Here is a 22,419-nt window from a genome sequence, read left to right as displayed (position 1 = left end):
AAGACAAACCAAAAATATTGTACACAATTCAGCTTACTGCTCCATGTCTTACAGTTTATACTAAACAATGGTACCACTTTCATTGGGACCCACCAGTTCGAAGAATGAAATCCAAGAGTTTCCTGAGGATGATGTGAAGAGAAGAGTCGCCAATCGAGGCAAAGCCAGCCGTTACCTCAGCCGCTGATGTGGTGCTGCCATCGAGGAAGGTGACGTGATGGGAGTGGTTGCTGAGTGCCTGTTTCTGCTCACTGCGGACCGACTGGCTGAGGTGAGCAGTGAGAGTGAATACTGCCCCGGCCACCACAGGCATGAGCTCCTGAGCAGCCTCCTCTGTGAGGATCTAAGGGGAAGAGAGGCAGAGGTGAACAAAGCTGTCAGACGACACAGGACTAATACTTTAACTTCTCCAATATGTGCTCCCGAGCACCTTTCTGCAATCTCTTATTACACCTCAATTTGTTTTATCCTGTCTTTCCTTGGTTTACAATCCTTTTTGTCAGACACCCAAGTGACTTGACTACCTTTCTCCCTTCAGCTATTCACACACTATTTGCATATTTCTTTTTAAAATTTCTCTCAATTCCTTTTTGTTGCCAAGAAATGTAGTTTCTACCATTTAGCAACCTTGTTTTCAACTCAAATATTTCATAGGTCAATTCATTTCTTTATCAGTGTGACCTCATTTTTTCTGAAGTCTCCCATCTCCTCTTCTGCTCTTTTTGATTTGCTGTAGCAGGATCCAGTTTCAAGGAACAGTTAGAAGTGTCACTTCTTTCTTTGATCTATTCTAAATCCACAAAGAATGCTGAGTGATCACTTGGTACCTTTTATACAGATAAACTGAAATAATCTGGCAACATGCTGTATACTCCATAAATGGACTCTGCTCACAGAGCAGGAGATATTCTGAAACCATCTGGGAGGCTGGAACAACCAAGTACAATTCTTGACATTGAAGTGAGAATCTCCCCTCATTCAAGGTTAGGTTGACACAAACTAGAAATCTGATATTCCAAGAGCTGAGCCTTATCTGCCTATGGCCAGAATAAAAAATAGAGACCAAACAGCCACATTCTTGTCTCTTTGCTGATCATACAAGAGGCTAATGAACCAAAGTGTTGTAGAGAGAGGGAAAAAAAAACAATCAATACACTCCAGCCCATTGAAAACATATGTCATCATGGGGTCATTTACAACACGGAAGGCATTCAGCCTGAGTCAGTGTCAGCTCTCAAAGAACAATTAAGCTTGTTTTATTCCTTTGCCTATTATCCCCATAGACCAAATAGCCCAACCTTTAGAAATCACTGATCACCTCTGGTGCAGTTCACTGACAGGTACTCACTACTCAACCGATCATTACCACTCATTCTAAAATTTATCTTCTTCACATCACATCTAATGGCTGACCCAAAACTTTAATGTTTGCATTCTCTAGCCATTATGTTATTGGCTAATGAGCCCAGTTCTTCCCATGACTAGCTTTGCAGACTTGTCACAACATTTATACCTCTAACAAATCTCCCCTCAATTTCCTTTGCTACAAGAAAAACCAGAGCTTGACAACCCAAACTTATTGCTTAAGAACTCCTAACTGTGGAACCAGTCTGATAAATTTCCTCTGTACTCTCTCTCAAGAGGCCCTCAACATCCTTTATGAAGTGTGGTGACCAGACGTGGACACATTATCCCAGCTATGGCCTAATCATAGCATTATTTTTTGTTAAGACTGATCGGAAAAAAAAGTGAAAAAATTCTTGCAGCAATCAGGAATTTGTTTCAAATACTTTTGCCTGAAGTTATATGGATTACAGACACAGTCGGTTCTGATATGATGTAATAGTTCAGTCCTTATGCGATAAAAACGGGCAATAACCGTGCCATTTAAACTAATGGATCTGGAATCATGTTATAACCGTACAGGTAAGGAAAGTTTGCGTTCCACAAATAATGGTCTAAATTCTTCAATCGCATTAAAGCCAATTCGCATTGGAGAAACATGGATTACGATGATTAGATTCCCTACAGTGGGGGAACAGGCCCTTCGGCCCAGCAAGTCCACACCAACCCTCCGAGTCCCATTTCCCTCTGACCTAACATGATGGGCAACTAAGCATGGCCAATTCACCTGACCTGCACAACTTTGGACTGTGGGAGGAAACCCACGCAGACACGGGGAGAATATGCAAACTCCACACAGACAGTTGCCAGAGGCTGGAATCGAACCTGGGACCCTGGTGCTGTGAGGCAGCAATGCTAACCTCTGAGTCACCGTGCCGACCCCATCGCAGAACCGACTGTACTTAACACACCATTTTTCCGATTGTTTGGTACACTTAAGCTGCTGCAATTCCAGTGGTTACAATCAGTAAGCTGTGGAATGATGGAGACTTGCTGCAATGATTTTTGTCTCACCTTGTCATGAAGCTCATGCAGAAGGTCTCGAATGACCAGCTGTCTGTCCTCTTCCTGAATCAGGTCCAGTGGACACGCTGCAAGAATGATCTCAACCAGGTGGCGCCAGGACTCCAACATGTGCCGCTTGGCATTGAGACACTCCCGCAGCTTGTTTCTCTCCACCACATGCTGCAAGATCGTGCTTATCTCCTGAATAACATGGTGGCAATGTTAGAAAAAGGCACACTACAAAATGAGCTGCAAACATTATAAATTGCTTCTCTCCTTGAAATATGAACAGGCTGGGGTGTAAACAAACATTGGGAATGCTGAAACAAACTGGAAACAGGAAATTCACAGCAGGTATGTCAGTATGTGTGGCGAGATGGGTGAGGTTTGGGTAATAGAAATCCTCTACCATGATATCCACCTGTCTTGCCTCTTACAATCCTTGCAAATTAAAAATTCATTCCCTTAAGTAAATCTGGAGCAGATTAAGATGCCCTTTCATGCTGTTCTCAAGACAACTCTCCCTCACGTTCCAAAAACTAATGTGTAATAGGAGGAATCATTCATCTCTGCTGTCAGCTCTGAGACAGAAGGGAGACTGAACCATCCCTGGAACATTCCTAATAACATTAAGACTTTATGATCAGAATTGAACGCAATACTTTAAGTGCTGCCTAACCAAAGTTTTATAAAGCTGCAACATCACTTCCTGACTCTTGTACTCAATGTCCAAACCAATAAAGGCAAGCTTCTTCACTACTTTAGCTACTTGTGGGGCCACTTCCAGGGACCCATGGACCAGGACCCCAAGATCCCTTTGTACATCAATGCTGTTAAGGGTTCTGCTATTAACTGTACACTTTCCTTTAACATTTGATCTCCCAATGCGCAACACACAACACTCGCCCAGAATAAACCCCATCTGCCATTGTTCCGCCCATATCTGCAACTGATCTATATCCCACTGTATCCTTTGACAATCTTCTACATGATCCACAACTCCACTGATCTTGTCTCATCTGCAAACTTACTAACCCCTCCCCCCCGCTTCCCCACCATCTACATTTTCATCCAAGTCACTTTTATATATCACAACAGCAGAGACCCCAGGACTGATGCCTGTGAAATGCCACTAGATTAGTGGAGATTCCCTACAGTGTGGAAACAGGCCCTTTGGCCCAACAATTTCACACCGATCCTCTGAAGAGTAAACCACTCAGACCCATTTCTCTACGCTATATTTACCCCAGCCTAATGCACCTAACACTATGGGAAATTTAGCATGGTCAATTCACCTAACCAGCACAGCTTTGGAATGTGGGTGGAAACTGGAGCACCCGGAGGAAATCCACGCAGACATGGGGATAACGTGCAAACTCCACAAAGACAGTTGCCCAAGGCAGGAATCAAACCCAGGTCCCCTGGCGCTGTGAGACAGCAGTGCTAACCACTGAGCCACTGTGCCGCACTAGTGATGGCCCTCCAGCTAAAAAGACACCCTCTTCACCACCCTCTGCCTTCTATGGACAAGCCAATTCTGAATCCATGCGACCTAGTCACTATGGATCCCATGCATCTTAATTTTCTGGATGAGACTACCATGAGGGACTGTGTTGAAAGCCTTTTTAAAATCCATGCTGAAAACATTCACTGCTCTACTCTCATCGATCACCTTTTCCATCTCCTCGAAAAATTCAACCAAGTTAGTAAGACATGACCTGTGCTGTACGAAGCCATGCTAATGGTCCCTAATTAGGCCATGCTTTTCCAAATGCACATAAATCCTATCCTTAAGATTTCTCTCCACTAATGAGTGACTGACTGGTCTATAGTTTTCTAGATCATCTCTATTTCCCTTCTTGTAAAGAGGAACAACATTAGATACTTCCCAGTCCTCCAGAACCTCCCCAGGGGCTCACGAGGACACAAAGCATTTGGTTAAGGCCCCAGAAATCTCCTCTCTTGCCTCTCAATAACCTGTGGTAGATAACATCAGACCCCAGGGACTTAACCACCTTAATGCTCTTCAAGCACTTCTTCACTTCAACACTACTTCTTTCTTGATTTCAAATGCCCTAGCATATTAGCATGCTCCACACAAATCTCACTATCCTCTGTCTTTCTTCTGGGTGAATACCAACACAAGGTACTGTGCCTCCAAGTGCAAGTTCCCTCCTTTATCCTTGAGTGGCCCTACCTTCTCCTTAGTTATCCTCTTGCTTTCAATGTATGGATAGAATGCCTTGGGATGCTCTTTAACTCTACTTGCCAAGGACATTTCATGACCCCTCATTGCTCTCCTAATTTCCCGCGAGAGTACTTTCTTACTTTTTTTTATATTCCTTTGGGCCCTATTAGATTTTAGCTTTCTAAACGTTACATAGGCTTCCCTTTTCCTTTTGACTAACTTCCCAATATCCATTGTCGTCCAAGAGTCCCATACCTTGCCATCCGTCCTGCCTGGTACATGCCGGTCCTAAATTTTGACTAGTAGGCATTTAAGCAATTCCCATATGTCAAATGTGGAGTTGTTCAATAACTGCTGCTCCAAATTAACACTCCCTAGCTCCTGCCTATGACTGACATTATTTGCCCTCCCCCAGTTTAGTACCTCCCTGCAAGGTCCTGACTTATCTTTCTTCATTCTTCCTTAAATTTTAAGATAGCTGTGAGCACTGTTTCCATAATGCTCTCCTGCTATAAGGTCAGTCACCTGGCCTGGCTGATTTGCCAATTCAAGGTCCAGTATGGCCCCTCAAGTTGGACTATCCACATACTGTTTCAAGAAACCCTCCAGGATGCACCTTAAAAATTCTGCCCCATCTATGCCTCTTGCTCTATGAAAGTCCCAGTCAGTATTGGAGAAGTTAAAGTCACCCATTACGACAACCCTGTTGCTCTTGCATCTTTCCATAATCTGCCTATGTATTTGCTCCTCAGTGATTCAATGACTTTTGGAAGACCCATCACATAATCTCATGAGAATGACTGCATCCATCTTATTGTTGAGCTGTATCATAGTGTCCCCCCGGATGGGCCCTCCGATATGTCCTCTGTGAATGCAGTTGTGGCATTCTCCCTGATTGGTAATGCATCTCCTCTACCTCTTTTTACCTCCCTCTCTATCTCTTCTAAAACCAAAAGGGCAAACCAGCAAGGAATGTAAGAACTTGATTATGAGCATCTTTAAATACCGAAAAAGGAAGAGGGCAGTCAAAGTGAACAAATGTCCCTTAGGAAATGAATCTGGGAAGATACTTGTGGGGAGCGAGGAAATACCAGATGAATTAAACATGGTGGAAGATACTTCAAACATCCCACTAATACTAATGAGTATGGGGAGGAATTAAGTACCATCATTGTCATTAAAAAATTAGTATCAGACAAACTTTCCACACTGTAAGTAATCTAATCTAATCTAATCTAATGGAGCTAAAGGCAAATAAGTCCCTGGCCCTGATGCTTTGCTTTTTGGGTCCTAAAAGAACTAAAAAGGATAGTGGGTACATTTGCTGTAATTTTCTGGAAAAAAAAACTTGGATCCTGGGCAAGTATCAGAGAATCAGAAAATTGCAAAAAAAAAAGAAAAAGTAAAAAAAAAGTGGTTAGCCTAACATCTGTTGTTGGAAAAGTATTGGAATCAGTTGACAAGGAAGAATAGCACAATATTTTCAAATTCCAATCTAAACAAGCAGACCCCTTCTCCCCCCCATCTTGTTTCCTGTTCATTAGTCAATTCTTTATCCATGCCAGTATACTACTTCCAACACTGTGGGCTTAGCTATGACTTGACTTTTTGTGAGCAAGCAGAACCAACATGGCTTCACAAAAGGGAAACTGTGCCTGACTGATTTATTAGAGGTTTTGAAGGAAGTCTCAATCTGAGTGGGGATCGAGGGGAACCAGTAGATGCATCATGTTTGGACTTCCAGAAGACACAGCACCTCACATTAAGTCAAGTCATAGATAAGCCCACAGTGTTGGAGGTAGTATACTGGCATGGATAAAGAAGTGACCACAAGGTGGGGGGTGGGAGAAGGAGCGTTCTTTTTCAGATTGTGTGCAGTGGGGTTCCACAGGGATCAATGCTGGGACCACGACTACTTACAATATATATTAATGACTTGGAGGAAGGATAGAAACATGCTGTAACCAAAATTTGCAGACAACATAAGAATAGGTGGACAGGCAGATTATGAGAGAGATACAAACAGTTTACAAAGAAATATTATAAGGTTAAGTAAGTGGGTAAAAAGTTGGTAAGTCGAGTAGAGTGCAGGATAATGTGAAGTTGTTTACATTTGGAAGGAAAAACAAAAGAACAGAATATTATTGAAATGGAGAAAAAGGGCAGAAAGCTGCAAAACAAAGGAACCTGAGGGTACATGTATATGAAGCATGAAAAGCTAGCACATTGGTAAAGTAGATATCCAGAAGGCTATTGGAATATTGGCCCTTATTTCAAGGGGGTTGGAGTAGAGGAGTAGGGAAGTCTGACTGCAGCTGTACAAAGTGAGCAGTTGTGGTCCCCTTATTTAAGGGGACATATTGTTTCATCGAAGGCAGTTCAGAGATGGTTCGCTCAGTAGTGTCTTCTGGGCAAAGATTAAATAGGTTGGGACCTAACTCAGTAGAGTTCAGAAGAATGAGAGGTGATCCCATTGAAACATACAGGATTCTTAAGGGGCTTGACAGGGTAAATGCTGAGAGGATGCTTCTTCTCACTGGAGAGTCCAGGACCAGAGGGTATAGTCCGAGAATAAAGACTAAGACGGAGATGAAGGGGACTTTCTTCAGAGGATTTAGTCTTTGGAACTCCTTGCTACAGTGAGTGGGGCAGAGTCCTTGTATACATTTAAGGCTGTGATAATATTCTCCATCTATAGAGGAATCAAGAATTACAGAGAAAAAGGCAGGAAAAAATGGACTTGACGAATGATGGATCAGCCATGATCCCGCTGAATGGGGAACAGGCTTGAGGGTCGAATGGCCAGCTCCAGTTCCTACTTCTTATGTTGATCAATCCTGGCAGCTTCTTGAAATGACTCAGCTGTTTTATAAATACAAGGTATGTGTTGGGAGTTGGGGCAGGGAACTCCCACATTAGCAATAAATTAGAAAATCAAGTACCTCAGACAAGTAATCCATTGTACATAAAGTCTCACCTCCATTAGTAAAGGTCGTTGTCCAATGGCTGCTATTCCTTGCAGGGCATTCACTTCAGCAACAAGCACTCTGTGAAGGAGCTAGAGGTAAAACAATCCACAAAGAAAATATTAACAGCATTAGGTTGCACTGAATTACAAAACAACAGAAGATGGTATCTTGCCACCTAGTCTGAAGCAAGCAGACAAGTTATATCCTCTGACACATGAGGGAGGATAGATGAAATGGCAGCTACTTCTAGGCAGTTTAGTGGTTTAGTGCCTTCTCCCGGGTATGTTGTAGCCAAGGCTCATGTATCCCACCTACCTGCCACAGATGGCAGCTAATAACCCAGAGAAGAACCCAGCCGCAACAAGCGGAGACCTTGATGAATGTTATATGGTTCAAAGACAATTGATCCCTTAACTGGTGAGGACAACTGAGCCCGATTCCGCTTTAGATAGATCACTGCTGATGACCAAAAACTTTCTTCAAATGGATGCTATGATTAATTACGTGATGCCGTGGTGAAGGATGAATTAAATTAGGCGACAGACACGTCGTTATTATCCCCTCGGACTTAACAGAGAATAGACAGTTTCTATCTTGCTACAGTCAAGCATGTGGAGTATCTACTCATGGAGCAGGAGAGTCAATGTTTCGGGCATTCCTGATGAAGGCTTTATGCCCGAAACATTGACTCTCCTGCTCTTCAGATGCTGCCTGAACTGTTGTGCTTTTCCAGCACTACAGTTTTTGACTCTGATCCTCCAGCTCCCACTTTCTTCGAATAGCTACTTATCTCATATCAAAATCCAATTCCTATTCCAAGTGTGTCCTGATAATCTGTCAAAGCCCCTGCCCATGAAGAAAGAGGAGAAAATCAAGATGCAAGAGGTGAGACAAGATCAAGTATGACTGTATATCAGATAAGGTGCAAAGCCAAAGATAGGTAGGCTGACACAGCAAGGACTGAGGAAACAAATCAGCAGACCAAGGCTGTCTTGATCCTGGGGAATGAAGTGGAAACCTCCATCAGAAGACCAATATACAGAACTATCCCAGAAAAAAAACTGACACTTTAATGGAAAAGCTGCCTGGCTTGTTATTTTAATTGACTAGTAATTTGCAGAAAATATTTGGTGATTATAGAAAAATGTAGATGCCAACTTTACACGAGTTCCGGGTGGATTATCACCCTGAGGGGTTGTTGGGCTGCTTGGTGTATCTGCTATTCAGTAACATCAAACATCAGACCGCCACCAAGAAAGGCACTCGGTCTTCAACTATTGGTAAGGGGAGGGAACTCCAAACATACAGGGAATGCTTGTCAGAGGGAGATGGTGTAGAAAAAAAGAGCTAGAGATGGAGGAAAGACAGAGCTGGAGATGAGTGAGGTATTCTAGAACAGAAAGAATCGACAGAAGGTAGAACAATAACAAAACAAACACTTGGGGACCATAAAATGCAGGCATTAAAACAGGACAGAGAGTGGAAATGCAAAGGCAGGGAATATAAAAATCCTTTTATATTGAAAAATACAATGGCATGGTGCTACAGACAGGAAACATTGAATGTGAATAATAGAAGGAAAAAGCAAGGAAGCTAAAAGTGCTGATGCAACGTTGTACTCAATAGACCAGTTACCTTCACATTGCAGACGGTCTGGCCTTGTTGGTTGCTGTGCTCACATTTCGAGATGACTTGCTCAATCTGGGCACGATCAAAAAAATCCAGATGAAGCTCTTCTGGAGACTTCTGGCCGAAGTCAATTGAATCTAGAATACTGAGAATCTTTCGACGCACTAGATCAGAAGTAACATTGGGGATATCAATGCAGTATTTCAAATTGTTATTGTCAAAATCCACCCATCCATGAACAACTACTTGCACTTTTTGAACATATTTAATATAATACAATGCTCTGAGGCATTCACACAGGCATTACAAAAGATGCCATAGAGCCACATAAGGAAATATAAGGCAAATGACCAAAGCTTGACAGGTTTTACAAAGAGTCTTAAAGACAAAGATGGTGAGACTGAGCAAGATAATTCGAGGGCTCAGAGCCCAGATCATTGGAGGTACAGCTGCCATTGGCCGTGTGGTGAAGTTTGGAGATGTTCAAGAATCAGAGGAGCAATATATATCCTAAAGAGGATTCTAGAATTGCAGATGATAGAGTGATAGGGAGGGAGCAAGGTCAGAGAGGTGTATAAACAACAATGCACATTTTAAATCAGATACATTGTTTGGCTGGAAACCAGTCTAAATCAGTGACTGATGAATCAATCTTCTGAGTCAGTACGAGTTAGGACACAGAAGCAGAGTTTTGGGAGACTGCAATTTACAGGCACTAAATGGTAGGAGGCTGGCCAAGAATGCAGTATAGTAGTCATGCCCAGATGTAACAAAGGGAAGAAGAGCTGTTTCAACAGATCAGTTGAAGGAGGGATGAAATAAGGTTATGTAACAAAGGTGGAGTTTTTCCAATCAGTGAGGGGGGCAGGATAGTGGTGTTCGGGAGGGAGGAAGTGGTGAGAGGAAAAAAATGTCAATATTATTTCGCGTGGGAGTCAGGCAGGGAGGTTCAGTGTTGGGTGGTTGATTTGGTTGAATTGGGGTCGACTAAATCATAACATTATGAAGTGATATTGACTTTATGAACACAACCTTGGCAAATGTGAACTATTTCATTTTGACCTGAAAATACTTCCTACATCGTTAAAATCTAGAAACAGGGGACAGCCAAAGAGACTGCGAAATGGCTTAGTACTCAGATCAGCAAAATGTCATGAACAAGTACACTAAGTCAATGACAGGAATATGGTGGTCCACAAACACTGATTCATGCAACTTACTGAATATCGATTTAATTTCCTCTTTATCTTAAACAAATGTGTCAAGTTCAAAACACAAGTGGAAAAGACTTTTGATTCAGAAATTCAAATACCTTTGGTGGTGGTGTCAAAATGCAGAAACCCAGTTACGTTTCTTGTTTCTTCTTCCAAGCTCCCCTCTGCATCAACTGGTAGATAAAAGTAGGGTAAGCATGAGCTAAAAAAGCACATTTTGCAAACACACAACATTCATGTACAGCACCACTGATGAACTACCCAAATTCATCAAAAGAAGAGGAGAGAGGACTCAAATGAGACCACATCAGAGGACTGCTTTATCTGAAAACATCAAAGCCTTCTTCCTCAAACCTATGAGCATAATTAGCTCTTTTTATAAATGGAGAAAAACATGACTCCTTGATCAGAACATATTTGATTTATCTGCTCTTAGGACTAGGGAAATAAAGAAAGGCTGCTTTCTTGTCATCTTTAGCTCTCTTGAGCTGACTGCCCTGAGGTGCTCTTAAGCAAGTGCTTCTCTTTGGAGGCTTAATCAATATAGAGGAAGAAAGATAGTAAAGTTGAAAGGTGGTGAATGCTTCAGAACATTCTTTTACAATGCAAAAGCAAAATATTGCAGATGCTGAAAATCAAAAATAAAAGCAAAAAAAGACTGGAAATATTTAGGTCAGAGTCATTATGGAAGGAGGCCATTTGGCATATTGGGTCTTTGCTGGGTCTCTGTAAAGCCATATGCTCCATTCCACTACTCTATCCCAATAACAAACACATGCACTTCAAGGGTCCATCAATTTCCTTTTGAAATGACTAATCTTTCTGCATCTGGCAAAATCTGTGGTTAGAAACAGAGTTGGCCTGAAACCACATGGTTCAGGCCATTCAGCTTTCACAACCGCTGCTGACAAAAGGTCATGAACCAAAACACTAACTCTATTTTTCTCTCACTGCAGATGCTGCCAGGCATGCTGAGCTTTTTCAGCATTTTCTCTTTCCTATTTCTGCTGCAATGACTTTTTTTTGTCTTTATTCACTCACAGATTGTGAGCATCACTGGTTAATACCGACCCCTAACTGCCCTTCAACTGAGTTGCTTGCTGAACCATTTCAGAGGGCAGATAAGAGTTCACTACATAGCTATGTGCCTGGAGTCACATGCAGACCAGACGAGTGAAGGACAGGAGATTTCCTTCCCTAAAGTTAATAAACAAGATGTTTTTTCCATGTCCATAGTTCTATAGTCATCATTAGAGAGTAGCTTTAGATTCGAGATTTTATCAATTCAATTCAAATCCCACTAGATGCTTCGTTGCAGTTGAGGGTTCAAACGTTTTATAACTAGTAAATTCTCAAGATGTGGGTTTTTGGAAGTGCTGCATTCCTAGCTGCCCCGACACAATTAAGTGACTTGCTCAGCTAATTCAAAGGGCAGATGAAGAGTCAATACTGTTATCATGTAGGTCTTTCAACGCTAGACATGAAGCAGAACAATTAAAGAAAGAGCTAACTCCCTGTGGGAGCTGTAAAACAACACTGTAATCCAGAGAATGAGCTTTACCAACTCATAATTCACAAATCGTGGTTCATTTTCTTTCATTCCAGCTGTGTCTTCTATTTATCACAGACACTAGCTCTTGGCCGGCGTAAAGTCCCATAGACCCTAGGTCCGGAACAGTATCCAGCCCCAAGTAAATCAGTTAATCAGGCAGGAATGACCATCGGGGGCTCAGGCAGCTTGATTTGCGCTCATCTTTGTTTCTTGCTTTTCCCTGACACAATGCAAAAAGATCATTTCACAAAGCTTAAAAACTAGATATCACTGTGAATTACATTTCCCCAGAAGAGCATAAAATCATACTTAAATCAAATCAATTATGAATCGCACTTTTTTGAAAGAATATTATTGTTTCTGTAGACCAAATAGGGTCAGTGGATAAGAAAAACAGAGTCAAATGGCAAGTCATATAACCAGAGTTGCACAGCATAGAAACAGCCTCTTCGGTCTAACTTATCCATGCCAACCAGATATCCTAAACTGATCTAGTCATATTTGAGAGCATTTGGCCCATATCCCTCGAAACGCTTCCTATTCATGGACCCCTCCAGATGCCTTTTAAATGCTGTAATTATACTAACCTTTGGCAGCTCAGTTCATACAAGCAACATCCTCTGCATGAAAAAAGGTGCCCATTAGATCCCTTTTAAAGTTTTCCTCTCACCCTAAACCTATCCCCTCTCGCTCTGGACTCGCCCAACACAGGGAAAAGACCTTAACTATTCACCCTATTCCATGCCCCTTCTGATTTTATAAACCTCTAAGGTCATCCCTCAGCCTCCAGGAAAAATAACCCCAGCCGCTCCCTATAGGTTAAACTCTCCAAACCCACTAACAGTCTTGCGAATGTTTTCTTAACCCTTTCAAGTTTAACAAATTTCCTGCCATGTTAACTATCCCTAATCAGTCCTTACCTTTCCCAATATATGTAAGTACTATCCCTTAGAATTCCCTCCAACAATTTACCCACCACTGATATCAGGATCGATAGTTCCCTGTCTTTTCCTTAGATTAGATTAGATTACAAACAGTACGGAAACAGGCCTTTTGGCCCAACAAGTCCACAATGACGCTCCGAACAGTTACCCACCCAGACGCGTTCCCCTACCCTATATTTACCCCTGACTAATGCACCTAACACTATGGGCAATTTGGCCTGGCCAATTCATTTGACCTGCACGTCTTTGGATTGTGGGAGGAAACCAGAGAACCGGGAGGAAACCCACGCAGACATGGGGAGAACGTGCAAACTCCCTACAGACAGTTGCCCAAGGCTGGAACCAAACCTGGGTCCCTGGTGGTGTGAAGCAGCAGTGCTAACCACTGAGCCACCATGCTATCCTATCATCTTTCCTAAATAATGGCACCACATTAGCCAACCTCCAGTCTTCTAGTACCTCACCAGCGACTATTTATGAAACAAATGTCTCAGCAAGGAGCCTCGCAATCACTTCCTTAGCTTCCAGCAAGATTCTACCATACACATGATCAGGGATTTATTTATCTTTATGCATTTTGAGATGTCCAGCATCCCCCTTCTGTAACATGAACTTTTCAAGATATCACTATTTATTTCTCTAATTTCTCTAGCTTTCATATCCTTCTCCTACGTAAATATGGATATAAAATACTCATTGAGTATTTCAACTATCTCCTGTGGTTCCATACATAGATGGGTTTGTTGATCTTTAAGAGGCCTATTCTCTCCCCATTACACTTTTGTCCTTAATGTTTTGGAGAATCTCTTTGGATTCTCCTTAATCATATTTGCCAAAGCTATTTCATCTCCGATTTCTTTCAAGTATACTCCTACTGCCCTTATACTCAAGGGATTCACTCAATCCTAGTTGTTGAAGAAATTTTTCAGATTCAGTATGTGGATGCACCAACTACAACAGGAACAAAACTTGACGATTTCTTTGGAAACAAGGTACAGTAAGTGGGGGAGCACTTTTGGGCCAGTGATTGCAATTCTCTGAGTTTTAAAATAGTTATGGAAAAGGATAGACCTGACATAAAAGTTAAAGGTGCAAACTGGAGTAATGCATATTTTTACAGTATTAGACAGTAACTTTCAAAATTTGAGTTGGGGAAGCTATGTGCAGGTAAAGGGACAGTTGGAAAGTGGGAGGCCTTCAAAAATGAGATAATGAGTGTACACAAGCTGCATGTTCCTGTTATTGAGAAGTGTCAGAAAAGTTAATAATAAATTCCATGTTTTATTCTCAATTCTCTATTACACACTTCTTCTAACACAGACATTTTATGGGCTTCAGTTGGCACATTCTAAAAAAATTCAAACCTTGTATAACTAGGACATTTTTCCTCTCCGAAGATCCCCCAAAATACACTCTCAAGTCAAGCAATTTTCACCACCATCCCACTGGGAAACTGTTCCATGGACACCAGCAGGTCATATATCCAACTGGCTTTTCCTCAGTGAGTTATGTAAACTATTTAGCTTGGTGGCACCTCAACCATTACAAGTGCTTTTCTCCACTCAGCAGCCCATGCAGATAGGATTCAGATATAATGATTCCAGCAAACAATCAATTCTTTGCTCCTGCACACTGAGGATATGGAGGACAATTGTACACAGACCACTCCTTCCATCATGACCAGTCAGCCCCTCAAAGAGAAACAAACAATTTCAGCAGAAGGAAATTTAGAGCATTCACATGGCTCAGATCCACATCGGTCATGGATTATCTGCCCAGCCCTCCATACCTGTTTGATTAGATGAACAGAACAGGCTTGAAGTGAAAACTCCTCAAAACAAAGGCACCATTCCCACATCAAGCATGGAGTTCACACATGGTGGGTTTGAGAGTATCTGGCGGCTCACTGGTTTCAGTGCAATGAAATTACAATACAGAGAAACCATGATTATCTGGCATTCAATTAACCAAATTTCAGATGATCCGAACAAGATCGCAAAGTCCCGCTGTGTTATCTGGTATCTATTATCCAGCATTCAATTAACCAGATGAAATACTCTCTACCTATATCCTTTGGATAATCGAGGTTCCTCTGTACTCAACAGCGGCCGAGTGTCACTTGAAATTGGCTTGTTTCATGAAACCAAACAACAATCTCAGTGATTCTTAAACAGGAGGCAGCCAGTGAGAGCAACATGTCAATCACATTGGGAGGCCTACAGCAGAAAAGGTGAAAGGGAAATTTTATACAGCGTTCAAAATTATGAAGTGTTTTTAAATAGATTAAGGAAGGAGGAAATAGTTCCACTGGCTGGATGGTCAATCCTCCGATCAGACGGAAGTCACTAATTTAAGGTAGAACCCAATTGAAAATTAGAACTGATGATTTGGAATGCAATGCTTAAAAAGATGGTGGAAATGGATTAAAAAGCAACTTCTGAAATCTTAAATATTTAAGGACAAAACAGCAGGCTCTGATAACAAGAGAGAGTTTATTAATGTACAATTCTTTAAAAGAGTCAACTTAGACAATGGGCCAAATGGTCCTACTGAGCTGTATGTTTGTGATCCCTGTACACATTCAGAAACACTTACCAGAGTAAGATCGCAGTGGCACATCATCAAGCAGCAGATGGAGGAGGCGCTGTGTGTGAGAACGCTGTCGATTCAGAGATGTCACACGCAGTTCGATCCCAGCAGTCTTCATCAACCATGACATCTGGTTCAAAGCTGAGATTGCATGGCCTGTGGAGAGGAATTCTCTCAGTTTTGAATGAAGTTACAATTTATTTTGACATACACAGATAATGGTGAAAAAACAGAACATTGGGTTAGGATGGAACGGAGAACCAAGTTGCAACCTGAACAAGAGGGAATGAAAATAGGTAGGATAGAGAGAGAGGGAAATTGGGGCACATATTAAGAAAATATTTGCACCTTCTAAAGCGAAAGAAAATGCATAACAGGGAAGAAGGAATAAACTTAAAATTATTGTCTACCTTTAACTGCAAAGGGAAGATGCTGGAGCTGGGAGAAGAGAAAATCTTGGCTTGTTCTCAGGTATCGCATGGTTGGTCCAGAGGTATCTGAATATGCAATCAACTGATAAATCACCTGAGAAAGGAGAAATAATACCACATATTTTATTTCGAATTACTGCATACAGTAATTGGGATTTTCAAAAATAAGGAGCAGCTCCACAATTCGCTTGTGCGATACTTGGCTCTACTCGCTCCTGAATAATGCTGACTCGGTGGGATATGATCTTTTGAGGTTATATCCCATTCCTAGGTCATCTGGTGCGATGCAATCAATCAATTTCGAGAAAGACAACAAGTCATTCCACTCTGTGCAGGGCATCAAAGATGAATGACAGACTTATCTTTTTAGCAATCATAAATGTATGAGCTCAAGAACAGGAGTCATAAGCAATTCATGGGCTTATTTCCTTTGCTCTTTAAGGTTGTTAACACCAACATTGACATGAATTTAGTTCTATAACATAGATCAAAGATGGAATTAGGAGGATTGGTCATGGGGGCACCAATCAATTGGGTGTTGGTACAGATCTTTTTGCAATAAGGTGCACCTTTACAGAGGCATATTTCTATGCACATTTAAAGCAAATTTCTCAACTATAAGCTCAGAAAAATAGCACAACCTTAAAATATATTTACAAGGCTCTGGCTTGGCTATAACTGAAACAACAGTCTTAATGCTGTACAGGACACTTGAGGAATGCCTTGGAGAGGATGTAATTGAGGACAGGCAATAAATGCTTAGACAGCAATGTCCACACACCTTGAGCAAGAAACACCCATTTCTTTCCCAAAACCCACCCATAAGTTCCTAGAATGTCAGAATTTTTTTTCAAGTGGGGAGAACAGAGTGGAGCATGACCAGGCCCATATTTTGGAGGGAGCCAGTGTTGGACTGGGGTGGACCAAGTTTAAAAATCACACAACACCAGGTTACAGTCAAACAGGTTTGTTTGAAAGCACTAGCTGGTGTTGTGTGATTTTTAACTTTGCATTTTTAACAATATGGGCCAAACAAAAGTTTATAAGTTTATTGTGTTTTAGTTTTATTTTCAAACTCAGTGGAGTAACAAAGAGGGTCGCGTGATCTACTCTGCATACTGCACAACATTAAGCTCGTTTGTTGTTAAGTGGCAAAAGTCCAAGTATTTTTTATTGGAAAGATGGTGCAAGATGTTCACACCTGTAGACAATGGCAAAAGCATCTGTACTAACTGAGCAGACCGTCACCAAAGATGATGATAAAAATGTCAGGTCAGGTAAAAGTTAAAAGACCTGGTGATGGGGTTTATAAAAGTACAGCTTAATATATTTGTTCAAGACATGTGGACATTGCTGGTGAAGCAAACATTTGTTGCCAATCATCAACTGCCTGTGCTGGTTGTCAACATAGTGTATGCTCAGTGCCATCAGGAAAGGAATTTTGAAACTTTAACCCACGGCCAGTAAAGGGGCTATTGACAAAGTTCTAAGCTGTTTGACCTTGCAGGTGGTATTTGCCTCTCTAAACATCGCCACCCAAATTGTGATGGAGAGGTTGCAAGTGCCTCAGAAACCGAGCTAAACCATCTGGGGACAGCTCCTGGTGGGGTCGTCCATGATGGTTAGGTCAGAGGGGGGTTTCAAACAAAGCACAATCCATGAAGTTCTCAAATGGTGGAGCAAGTGGAGGATTACAGCTGAACTTAAAGCATCACAATGGTTGCAAAATTGAATGAAGGCTTCAAGAGAAGGGCTCGAGATTAGAGTGGTGCTAGAAAAGCACAGCAATTCAGGCAGCATCAGAGGAGCAAGAAAATCAATGTTTCGGGCAAAAGCCCTTCATCAGATTCCTGCCAATATACCGGCCACTGCAGCGGACAGCTGGAACTGACAGCTGGAAGCGGCAGGTACAAATCACTATAAATGCCAGAGGAAAGATCACAGAAGCGCTTCACAGGTGGATCCCAAGCACTGAGGATGTCACCTAGACAGGGGACGAAACGTCTGCAACACAAATTCCCAGCTCAGCGAACAGAACCACAACAATACCACTGAATCTAGTGAAATTGAAGCAAGTGGTTAAGGGGAAAAAAATCAAGTAGGACTGGAGAATGAGGTTTTCAACTCATTGTTACGCCTACAAGACAGCGGGCTAAAACCTCCAAAATTGGATTAGTTTAGTCAAGTTGTTGATTGGTACAGATGGATTGACTGAATAGCCTCCTCTTTGCCAGCACCTATGACTAAGTTATTTATCTCTATCGGGATTATAACAATAATAAATACTCATTAATTCATTCTAGTGGGACGTGGGCATCACTGGCTGGCCAGCCAGCCAGCATTTATTGCCCATCCCTAGTTGCCCATGAGAAGGTGGTGAGCTGCCTTCTTGAACCACTGCAGTCCACCTGCTGTGGTTTCGCTCACCATGCCCTTAGGGAGGGAATTCCAGGATTTTGACACAGCAACAGTGAAGGAATAGTAATATATTGCCAAGTCAGGATGGTAAGTGTGTTGGAGTGGAACATATCTGCTGCCATTGTCCTTCTAGATGGAAGTGACCATAGGTTTGGAAGGTGCTGTCTGAGGATCTTTGATGAGCTTTTGCAGTGTACTATCTTGTAGATAGTACACATTGCTGCTACTGAGTGTCGGTTGGAGGAGGGAGTGGATGCAGTGCCAATCAAGCAGGCTGCTTTGTCCTGGATGGTAGTTGGGGCTGCACTCATCCAAATAAGTGGGGAATATTCTATCACATTTCTAACTTGTGCCGTGTAGTTGGTGGACAGGCTTTCAGAAGTGAGGAGGTGAGCTACCCGCCGCAGTGTTCCCAGCCTCTGACTTGCTCTTGTTATCACTGCATTTATGTAGGGAGTCCTTTTAGGTTTCTGATCAATGGTAACTCCCAGGATGTTGATAGCAGGGGAATTCAGGTGATGGTAACACCAGTGAATGTCAAGGGGCAATGTTGAGATTGTTTCTTATCGGCGAGGGTCATAGCTGGGCACTGGTGTGTCAAGAATGAGATTTGCCACATATCAGCCCAAGCCTGGATATTGTCCAAATCTTGTTGCTTTTGAACACTGACTGCTTCAGTGAGGAGTCACAAATTGTGCTGACTATTGTGCATTCAGTGAATATCCCCACTTCTGACCTTATGATGGAGGGAAAATCCTTGATGAAGCAGCTGAAGATGGTTGGGCTGAAGACACTACCTGAGGAACTCCTGCAGAGATGTCCTGGAGCTGAGATGACTGACCTCCAACAATCACAACCATCTTCCTATGTGCCAGGTATAACTCCAATCAGCAGAGTTTGCACCCCCTGATACCCATTGATTCCAGTTTTGCTCGAGGTCCTTGATCAAATGCACCCTTAATGTAAAGGGCTGTCACTCTCACTTTCCCCCTGGAATTCAGCTCTTTTGTCCATGTTTGAAACAAGGCTAGGAGGCCTGACCTAATGAGGTCAGGAGCTGAGTGGCCCTTGTGGAACCTGAACTGGACATCACTGAGCACGTTATTCCTGAGTAGATGCTGCTTGATAGCACTGCTGATGACACCTTCGATCACTTAACTGATGATCATGAGTAGACTGATGAGACGGCAATTCGTTAGCTTGGATTTGCCCTGTTTTTAACATACAGGACAAACTTTGGCAGCTATCTGACAGTGTGGAAAATTGCCTATGTTGTAACTTGACTGGAACTCTTGATGAGGGGAGCAATAAGTTATGGAGCTCAAATCTTTTGCAGGAACATTGTCAGGACTGACAGCCTTGACAGTATTGGCTGCCCCCAAACATTTCTTGATGTCACGTGGAATGAATAGGATTGGCTGAAAACTGGTATCTGTCATGCTGGGGACCACTGGAGGAGGCCAAAATGGACCACCCACTTAGCACTTCTAGCCTTACCTTTTGCACTGATGTGCTGGGCTCTATCATAATTGAGGATGAGGATATTTGTGGAGCCTTTCCATGTGAGTTGTTCGATTGTCCACTCCCATTCACAACTGAATGTGGCAGGACTGCAGGGAGGGTTTTGAGAAGATTTGTAGCTCACGTTGTGGCTCGAGATGTAGGTTTGCTCGCTGAGCTGTAGGTTGCATTTTCAGACGTTTCGTCACCACAACATCTTCAGTGAGCCTCCAGATGAAGCACTGCTGATGTTTCCTGCTGTCTATTTATATGTTTGGGTTCCTTTGGGGTAGTGATGTCATTTTCTCAGGGGGTAGTAAATGGGATCTTAGTCAATGTGTTTGTTGTCTTAGGAAGAACATCACTTCGACTGGGACAACACATCCCTCCTAGGACAAGCCAAACAGAGACATGCCCAAGAATTTCTAGAAGCATGGCATTCCAACCGGAACTCTATCAACAAACACATTGAGTTGGACCCCATTTACTAGCCCCCCCACCCCCGAGAAAAAGAACAGGAAGTGACATCACCACCCCAAAGAAACCCAAACATATTTTAAATAGAAAGCAGGAAACATCAGCAGTACTTCATCTGGAGGCTCACTGAAGATGTTACCTAGCATGGTGATGAAACGTCTGAAAATGAACCTTCCAGCTCAAAGCAAATCTACATCCTGGACTGCAGAGCTTACATCTGATCCATTGGTTGCGAGATCACTCAATTCTGCCTACCAATTGCTGCTTCACACCTCATCTTAAGGTATGCCTGGTTTTGCTCCTGGCATGCCCTCCTGCACTCTCCATTGAATGCATGGGTTAATGGTAATGGCTGAGTGGGGATATGCAGGACCACGAGGTTGCAGATTGTGCTGGAGTACAATTCTGTTGTTGATGGCCCGCAGTGCTTCATGGATGCCCAGTCTTCAGCTGCTAGAGCTGTTGAAAGTCTGTCCCATTTATCATGATAATGCCACACAACATGATGGAGGTTATTCTTGATGTGAAGTTAGGACTTCTTCTCCACAAGACTGTGTGGTGGTCACTCTTACTGATTTGTTATGGACAGATGCACCTGCAGCTGGCAGATTGATAAGGGTGAGGGGATGTATGTTTTTCCCTCTTGTTGGTTCCTTCACCACCTGCTGCAGACTCAGTCTAGCAACTATATTCTTTAGGGCCCAACCAACTCAATCAGTAGTACTGCTACTGAGCCACGCTTGGTGGTGCATGTTGAAATCCCCCACCCAGTGGACATTTTGTGCCTCTGCCGACCTCAGTGCTCCCTATGGAAAGGCACATATTTACCAGAAAAGGAACACAAAATACGAGGTATAAGAATGTGATAGGTCACCTTTCTCTGCCAGGATCTCTAAATGTTGCAGCTAATAGATCTTCTCATTCTCGGAGCAGAAATACACGATTCAGCATTGAGCCTGCTCAACCATTCACAATTAGATAATGGCTGATTGGTACCTCAAATCCATTCCCCTGTTTTATCTCCACAGCCCTTCAGTCCCTTTCGCAACAAGAATCAATCGAACTCAGTGTAGAAATATAACAGCAGCTTAATAGTATAGATTTTTCAATGGGAAACAGTCACTAGCGAAGATTAACAAATAAAAAGAGCAAAGCCTCAACTAAATAGATCAAAGGAAGCATCAAGTATGTGTCTAAAGTGGGGCAGGGAAAGAAAATTCATTCCTACCTGATAGCAAAGCTCAGCCAAGTGTGGAGCTTCCTTGACTGCAAGGGGTCCATTCCTTCCTTCAGTGCCCTTCTCAAGAATATTTAAAATGGAGTGAAGGCAGGTTCGTGGACAACCAAGAACACCTAATTTATGTTAAAAATAAATCCATGTCAACGCAAACTACAATACTACCTAAAATTGTTTAACTGTATTGCTGGGGGACAGTAGACTGACTGCAAGTGCAGAGAGATGCGACAAAAGGAGTAGAAAGACATGCTTGCAAGAGTGTTGTTCTCGACATGCATCATCATATTATTAAAGCATTAAATTCTACGTTCATTATCATAGTCAAAACTTTTGTTGGGAACGGGAAAATAAAGACTATTTAATCGTGGTTGTTTTGAGTTTTTCAGCAGGTGTATCATAGAAGAAATCAAAATATTTAAAATTTCTAAAGGTGCAAATGTATGAAGAATAAGGTCAAAGTTGAAGTTACCTGGATCTTGCAGATTGGTGGCACTCACTGGCTTTCGCAGTTCATAACCCAGTAAATACAATGCCAGGTTGGGAGCTTTCAAGTCCAAGGAGTTGATCAACAAACTCAAGATATGGATTTTGGTGTCATGTCTGACCAGGGTACATTTCTTCTCTGTGACAATGCCTGTGATGAGAAAATACTTCTGAACATAATGATAACATTTTCCTCAATAACAGAGCCGTGTACTAGGACAGAGACTAAAGATCACAACACTGGCAAAAGACACTGGGTTCACAGGACAATGTAACAAGAATCATGAAAGTAAATCAAAGATTGGAGTTGAGTAAAAGCAGAATGAATAGAAAACCAAGGAACAGCAGGAGGCAAGATGGAGGGAGTCAGGAAGGAGAA

The 22,419-nt window shown here is 42.3% G+C and overlaps 1 protein-coding gene across 3 annotated transcripts in view; it reads right to left on the bottom strand.

The window, feature by feature from the left end:
* The window catches only part of nup205 (nucleoporin 205), a 108,128-nt gene that overhangs the window by 25,746 nt on the left and 59,963 nt on the right, over nucleotides 1-22,419 (bottom strand). For all 3 annotated transcript variants that reach the window (XM_072552470.1, XM_072552469.1, XM_072552468.1), the window contains exons 21-29: nucleotides 22,027-22,191; nucleotides 21,549-21,673; nucleotides 15,905-16,019; nucleotides 15,501-15,650; nucleotides 10,508-10,582; nucleotides 9,202-9,359; nucleotides 7,575-7,655; nucleotides 2,419-2,610; nucleotides 94-343 (exon numbers count right to left, since the gene is read on the bottom strand). In XM_072552470.1, the coding sequence (XP_072408571.1) occupies nucleotides 94-343; nucleotides 2,419-2,610; nucleotides 7,575-7,655; nucleotides 9,202-9,359; nucleotides 10,508-10,582; nucleotides 15,501-15,650; nucleotides 15,905-16,019; nucleotides 21,549-21,673; nucleotides 22,027-22,191 (1,311 nt within the window). The remainder of the gene's footprint in view (nucleotides 1-93; nucleotides 344-2,418; nucleotides 2,611-7,574; nucleotides 7,656-9,201; nucleotides 9,360-10,507; nucleotides 10,583-15,500; nucleotides 15,651-15,904; nucleotides 16,020-21,548; nucleotides 21,674-22,026; nucleotides 22,192-22,419) is intronic.

The sequence above is a fragment of the Chiloscyllium punctatum genome, chromosome 32, assembly GCF_047496795.1.
Source record: "Chiloscyllium punctatum isolate Juve2018m chromosome 32, sChiPun1.3, whole genome shotgun sequence".
NCBI classification, from domain to species: Eukaryota; Metazoa; Chordata; class Chondrichthyes; order Orectolobiformes; family Hemiscylliidae; genus Chiloscyllium; species Chiloscyllium punctatum.
Note: the sequence above shows the minus strand (reverse complement) of the source record. Positions and strands in the feature narration are given on the sequence as shown.